General features: G+C 37.9%; 1 protein-coding gene across 1 annotated transcript; it reads left to right on the top strand.

Annotated features, from left to right (window-relative positions):
* Positions 1-788: 788 nt before the first annotated feature.
* LOC101069787 (homeobox protein engrailed-1-B-like) lies at positions 789-4,687 on the top strand. The gene is made up of 2 exons (XM_003975522.2): positions 789-1,502; positions 3,290-4,687. The coding sequence occupies exons 1-2, from the start codon at positions 1,046-1,048 to the stop codon at positions 3,604-3,606; spliced, it is 774 nt and encodes a 257-aa protein (XP_003975571.1). The 5' UTR covers positions 789-1,045; the 3' UTR covers positions 3,607-4,687.
* Positions 4,688-6,613: the final 1,926 nt, after the last annotated feature.

Below are 6,613 nucleotides of genomic sequence, written 5' to 3'. Positions count from 1 at the left end.
AAGAAGAAGGATGGTTGGCTGGCTGGCTGGTGCACATCTAAGAGCAGGAATTTTAGATTAGATTTTAGATTAAATGTCAATGGTTTCCTTCTGAGATTATAACTTTAGCCTCTTCAATTTATACTTTGGATTTTCCAGAATACAAAATTCAAACATTCATAAATTGTCTTCCACCAATAAGAACCACCTATGTTTGTATGGCTCTTTTAAAAATTCACACATAGCAGATCTTTTATCTACAATTCCAATTATATTCCAGTTATATTAAATTATTTAACAACTGCTCAATTAATGACAGATCACAATGATCTAATAGCATTACCACATTTGTCACAGATGAGATGTGGCTATTTATCTCAGCGAAACTTTCAATTTTAATGTCTGTTTCCTAAATCTTCCAAGAAATAACTGCAATGTGTCAAAGAAACATTTCTTAGATGCAACACCAGAAATAGATCATACACTGCAACCGAAATATGAAACAGTAAACTGAGATTATCCTTTCAAATTTTACCCAAGCACCAGTACACGGGAGGAAACCTAAAAAGATAGATTCACCTGCCTGGCCGAGCAGGGCAGAGGCGTAGCCAATGATGCTTGTAGCTCATGGCTGAAAAGGCTTGCGCCCCCGGGAAATAACTCGAGCCTCACGTGACTCAGTTTCTCAATCTCAATTGGTCAAAGGCACGTGTCAGCGAAGCCTATAGTAGGACGTCATCGTCGAATGGTTCAGCCAATCAGAAATGAGAACAAAATCTGCTGCCCAAGTATTTGAGCAGCGTCTTTATGAGCACATTTTAATGCTGCTGGAACTATTGTTTGCAGGGACCTGAACATCTAAGTGGTTTTATTTTATTAAATGCTCCGATTTTTGATCTCACGATTGTTTTTTCAGATGGTGAAGGATGACTTTTCTTTTTCATAACGAGAAAGACGAAATTATAGACGAAAATTACTGAAAATAATAACAACAATAAGTAATTGGTTGATAAAAAAATCGAATATTTTAAATTTCAAAGTCACATACGCCAAAACGGGTACAGATATGGAAGAAAATCCGCAAAGAGGGTCGCAGCGCACAGATGAGCAAGACAAGGAGTCCAACCGGGCCATGCTCCCTCTCCTCCAACTCCCCAGCAACCAGCACTCCCACAGGATCACCAACTTTTACATTGACAATATTTTACGACCAGATTTTGGAGGCAAAAGAAAAGTGAACACCTTGGTCCGGGATGGAGAGAGTCTGCGACTGACCAGAGGAAAAGAAGAGCTCAGAGGGAGAAAGTCTCCCAAAAGTAGCATCCCGCACCAAGGTGGTGCAGGATGCGAGAAAGAGGAGGATTCGAATGCATCCGAGCACCAGCGTGACGCCGCTGACGGGGCAGTGGAGGGCAGCCGTGCCCGCTGCCTCAGCACGCATGATGACTCTCCCCCCGGCTCCAAGCCCATGCTGTGGCCAGCCTGGGTGTACTGTACCCGCTACTCAGACCGACCGTCATCAGGTTGGTGCAAATTATTCAATATGTTGGCAGAAAGTGGAATACAGATTCAGAATTGAATGAAGATCAGGTTTTCTGTCAGGTTTTAAAAGTGAACCAACACCGCGTTTTGATTCAGAATGAACTATTTTCACACCTTATGCTGTTTTAAAAGCACCTTTTAGTTTACTTTAATTTTGGATTCTTTGCGTAGACCAGAACTGGACCAAGACCATAAAACTATTCAAAGAAAGAAAAGCCAGCTATCCCGCCTGTCATTCTCTTCTGGCATTATATTCACAATCAATTCGTTTTATAATTCATCGTCTTGATACTAACAGCGATTATTTTAGCGACACCAACAAGAACAATATAAAAACGTAGATTGATAATTCATTGTCTTGTGTTTGAGAATACATTTTCTGAGGTTTTATTTTGGTATACCAACGATTTAAAGGAAATTAAGAACAAAATTATTTTTTTTTTAATGTATGGACAAAACCCTGCTAGTTAACATAAGATTAAAATATATACATCCAAGTTTAACGCCATTGTTCCCCAGCCTTCTTTGTTGATATTTCATTAGCATATTTTTTTGACAATTGGGGAGGGGGGTCGTAAAAAGTGAGGGCTGTATGTCCAAAAAGAAAAAAAGGATAACGCAAAACGCCAAACAACAAAAATTCACAAGTCATTTGGGGAAATTTAAACCAGTAGCCTTTTTGTTATATTAAATTTCGGGATTTTCATGCTTTTCAAAACCCATTTAGATAGGCTCGTGTCTAACCTTACTGAATAGGCAGCTACAACTGTTAAATTATGCAGTTTGTTGTTATTATTTGAACTCGAAACCATGTTCCAACAAGGCAAACAAAATATTTGTCTGTAGAACAATGCGAACAGTTATTATATATATTTAAAAAAGAACAGACGTCAGACACGTCCTTTGTTATTTTAGTCTCTGAAAATTTGGCCAAAGTAGTGTCAAATGTTAATAGGCAGAAGGAAAACAATAATGTTTATCAAGGAAACGATTAATATCGAAAAAATCGAAACGAAAAAAAGTCTGGGAGAGAGAAAACGAGCAAAAACCGGAAGAAATCTTATTTTGACTGAACTATGAAAAGTTTCTGATGTTGACGATGGCTACGCTTCTAGAGAAAGAATGAATAATATGAACGAAAAAAAGACAGAAGAAAAATACAGCGAACGAAAGAAATAAAGTACCAAATAACACTTCTGTATAGTAAGTTTTTAATCTCGCACGTTTCTTTTGAAGCAAAATTGATGTGGAATTGCTTTATTTGGCTTTTTGAGACGAATCCGTTTTTATGTTTTATTTGCCTTTTGAATTAATAGACAGACACATAGAAAACAGAACGAGTTCGACTCTGAATTTTTGAAAGAGTTATGATATCTGAAAAGGAAAGAGGCGCCTAACCCCCATCCTCATTCACATTTAACCCCACCCCCAACTGCCATCTCTCCTCCTTCCTCCCATTCTCTTTAAAATCTGCACCAAGCTGATCACAAACCTATCTATCTATCTATCTATCTATCTATCTATCTATCTATCTATCTATCTATCTATCTATCTATCTATCTATCTATCTATCTATCTGACTCCACACATTTATTAAATGTCTGTCTGTCTGTCTGTCTGTCTGTCTGCCTGCCTGCCTGCCTGCCTGCCTGCCTGCCTGCCTGCCTGCCTGCCTGCCTGTCTGTCGAGAACTCACAATAGAAATCTGCTTTTATTTTTATGCCAGTTCTTTTCATTGAGATGATGTTCTTCTCCAAATCACCCTAAGGGCCAAGATCACGGAAAACCAAAAAGCCATCGATGCCAAGCAAAGAGGACAAGCGACCCCGCACAGCCTTCACCACAGAACAGCTCCAACGGTTAAAAACTGAATTTCAGGGGAACCGGTACCTGACTGAAGAGCGCAGGCAGAGCCTTGCCCAGGAGCTTGGCCTCAATGAATCGCAGATCAAGATCTGGTTTCAGAACAAAAGGGCAAAAATCAAGAAAACTTCAGGGAACAACAACTCTTTGGCCCAGCATCTTATGGCACAGGGACTGTACAACCACTCTACGGCCAAGGACTCTAAGTCAGACAGTGATTAATGATGAATTGGGAGGAGCCCCACATGCAATAAAACCACAAATAACCAGCATTCATATTTAAAAAATTAGATGAGATTGTATCAGTTTGTGTCAGAGTAGGCCAGGTAGGCTGTGACTGCTCAGGGCTTTAACCAATCATGTCTTCAAACAGGCCACTGTTATATTCATTCATTCCAGTAATACTAGTTCAGCACAAACCGCAACCACTGTGACTGCACCATCCAACCTTAGCTGTAACATCTGTGTTTAAACCTATAATGCCTTTGAATGTACACGCATGTTTCACAAATCTTCAGTGCAAAGCAGCAAATGACATGGTTGAGCATCATGAACAGTCTCTTTGGCAGAGGCTTGCCAAGAATGATGCTAAAACAGTTTGCTTGTTGCTAGAGTCACTGACACAAGAGGCGCTGGAGTCACTTTTAGATTCCGTTATGTTCATATTTGGGGTTTAGCCTACAGACCTTCGAGATGTTTTTGCTAGTTGTGTCTGATGAATTTCTCCCAGTAAACTCTACTAAATAAAATTCTGCAGGTATTGATATCGCAATTTGCCCGTAATTCGCATGATCCAACACCTTTTAAGCGCAAGATCTCGCCTGCATTTGGAACACGACGCTGCCGATTCGAATTCAACTCAGCACATGTTCTGAATGAATTTGAGACATATTTTGTGCTAATCAAAATTAAACTAAACAAGATCACAAAATGGACAACATAAAGAATCGTTCCAGGAAAGGGAACGTTCATGCACAGAATTTTGCCACGTCGACCATGTTTTTTACGAAGATGTGCTGAAATCCAAAGATTGATTTTATTTAAGGCTATTATGGGACCTTTAGTAATGGGAAGCGTATTTTGTGTTGTCCGTTTTTTTTAAATACTTGCCTTTTTGTGTAGCCTATTTAGTCTTTTTTCCTTTTCTGTTTTCTTTCCTGAGTCTCAGTCTTAGTGAATGTTTTATTATGGGTCTGTTGTTTTCTGTCTCCAATACTGAAACTGCAAATACTTGTTACCACCGCCACTGCCTAAATTAAAGGTCTGCACAATTTATTTGGTGAATAAAACCTGTTTTTAATCGCAACAAAGGGATATGCATCAGCCTTGATTTTAGCCCATTTAGAGCATATTTCTTGTTGAAATATGATAACAGTTCATTTTTATTGGTTTAGTGGACTCGCGTAATAGATTTTGCAGTTTAACTTACCCCGATATGATTCCATGGTATTTTATGCAGCAAAATAAAATTTTGTTTATTGTGATGTAAGAGTAAGATATTCAGCAAACCACAGGCTTTCATCCCATCATTAATTTACATCTTCTTTAGACAGTGACACATAAAACGTTATTATTTTTATAGGCATTCATGGTTTTTTCGAAGTTCATTTCTTACCGAACCGAATTGTAGTTTTATAGTATTATTTTAGATTAAGTGATTTGAATTTACAGTTTGGGTGTATGTTCTATTGTTCCATTAATTAAATTTCGAGCTTCTATGTTTTGAAATATTAATCCACGATCTTCGCATCCAATGAAGTTTAAAAAAAAACACAACCAAACAAACAAACAACCAAACAAAAATCAAACGTAAATTTCATAGACTGTGACACAAAGACAACAGATTCAGAAATATTTTCCGCAAAATCTTAATGCAGACATGCATAGGCTGCTATGTAAAAAAAACCAAAAAGCTTATGGTCTGATTGAAATTTTATGGAACCCATGTGGCAATAAACAAATCAGAGCTTCAGATCAGAGTAAATCTGCATGAAGACTACTAAGATCTGAAAGTGTTTTTACATCCATAAGTAGTTTCTATTGTATGTACAGGGTGCTTTTCCACAAGGAAATTATATATATTTAAAATAAACCAAAATAACAACAAAAAACAGACAAATCCTGTATTTGTCTGTTCCTTGTTTAGGCCTTCTTTGTTGTTTTTAACCCCTTTATTAGTACCTATTATTGCAAGTACATGGCAATTTAGTTAAAAAAATCAAATTGTGGGCAGATCAAGAGCATCATCATCAGGAGAAACCAACATTTTAAGCATGTAGATATACTCTTATTCTTTATATATTGAATATCACACAACAAAAGGTATTTCCTTGTATAGATTTGATTTTGAAGCCTAAAGAGAGAAAATATAATTTCATATGTGAAAATGAACTTTAATGTGTTTCTTCCAGATCAACCATTATCACATGTCACAGGAGCGGGAAAGCCACATTGTCAAATTATGATATTGCCAACTATAACAAGATCCATTCATTTTTTTGCCCCACTTGAGAAGAAAATTAAATTGAACAAAGGAATATCTTAACTATATCCATTTATGTTTAAAGAAATATTATTAGAATTATTAACAAAATTTTACTGCTGTCAATCATTCACAAATCACAAAAAAAAAAAAACCATCAGGTCCTTCAGCCCAGGTCGACTGCTCACTGCATGCTGATGATGACTAGACTCCACGAAGTCAAAATGGACCTCACCCCACCCCCACATGCTTCCCTTTCACTGCACCATCATTGTGATGGAAATCTGAGGGTTTTTACCTTCATATTGCACCTGAACATTTTAAGAATGAAGAGAAGCATCACAGAGAGGAGATGAGAGAGAAATCCACTCAGAAGAACTGGAGTTTTGAGATGTCGGCTAGCAGCAGCAGCACTGACCTGAGCTCTGTGAGTGGCAGAAGGATCCTCATCTACATTTTCTTTCTTAGCTGCCTTGGATGTAAAAGTAACGCCCAACGGTCACTGACTTGATGAACTGAGCTACTCTGACTTGGCTGAGAAAAGCAATAAGCTGTCTTTCTATACACAATGTGGTCACTTTTTCTCTCTCCCTCTCCTGAGTGTGTGTGTGTGTGTGTGTGTGTGTGTGTGTGTGTGTGTGTGTGTGTGTGTGTGTGTGTGTGATAGCCATATAGTTCCCACATTTGCCAGTTTTACAGTCAAGACTAATATCTATCTATCTATCTATCTATCTATCTATCTATCTA

Source organism: Takifugu rubripes, chromosome 22 (assembly GCF_901000725.2).
Source record: "Takifugu rubripes chromosome 22, fTakRub1.2, whole genome shotgun sequence".
Lineage (NCBI taxonomy): Eukaryota > Metazoa > Chordata > Actinopteri > Tetraodontiformes > Tetraodontidae > Takifugu > Takifugu rubripes.
The sequence above is the reverse complement of the archived record's forward strand: the minus strand, read 5'-3'. Positions and strand labels throughout refer to the sequence as shown.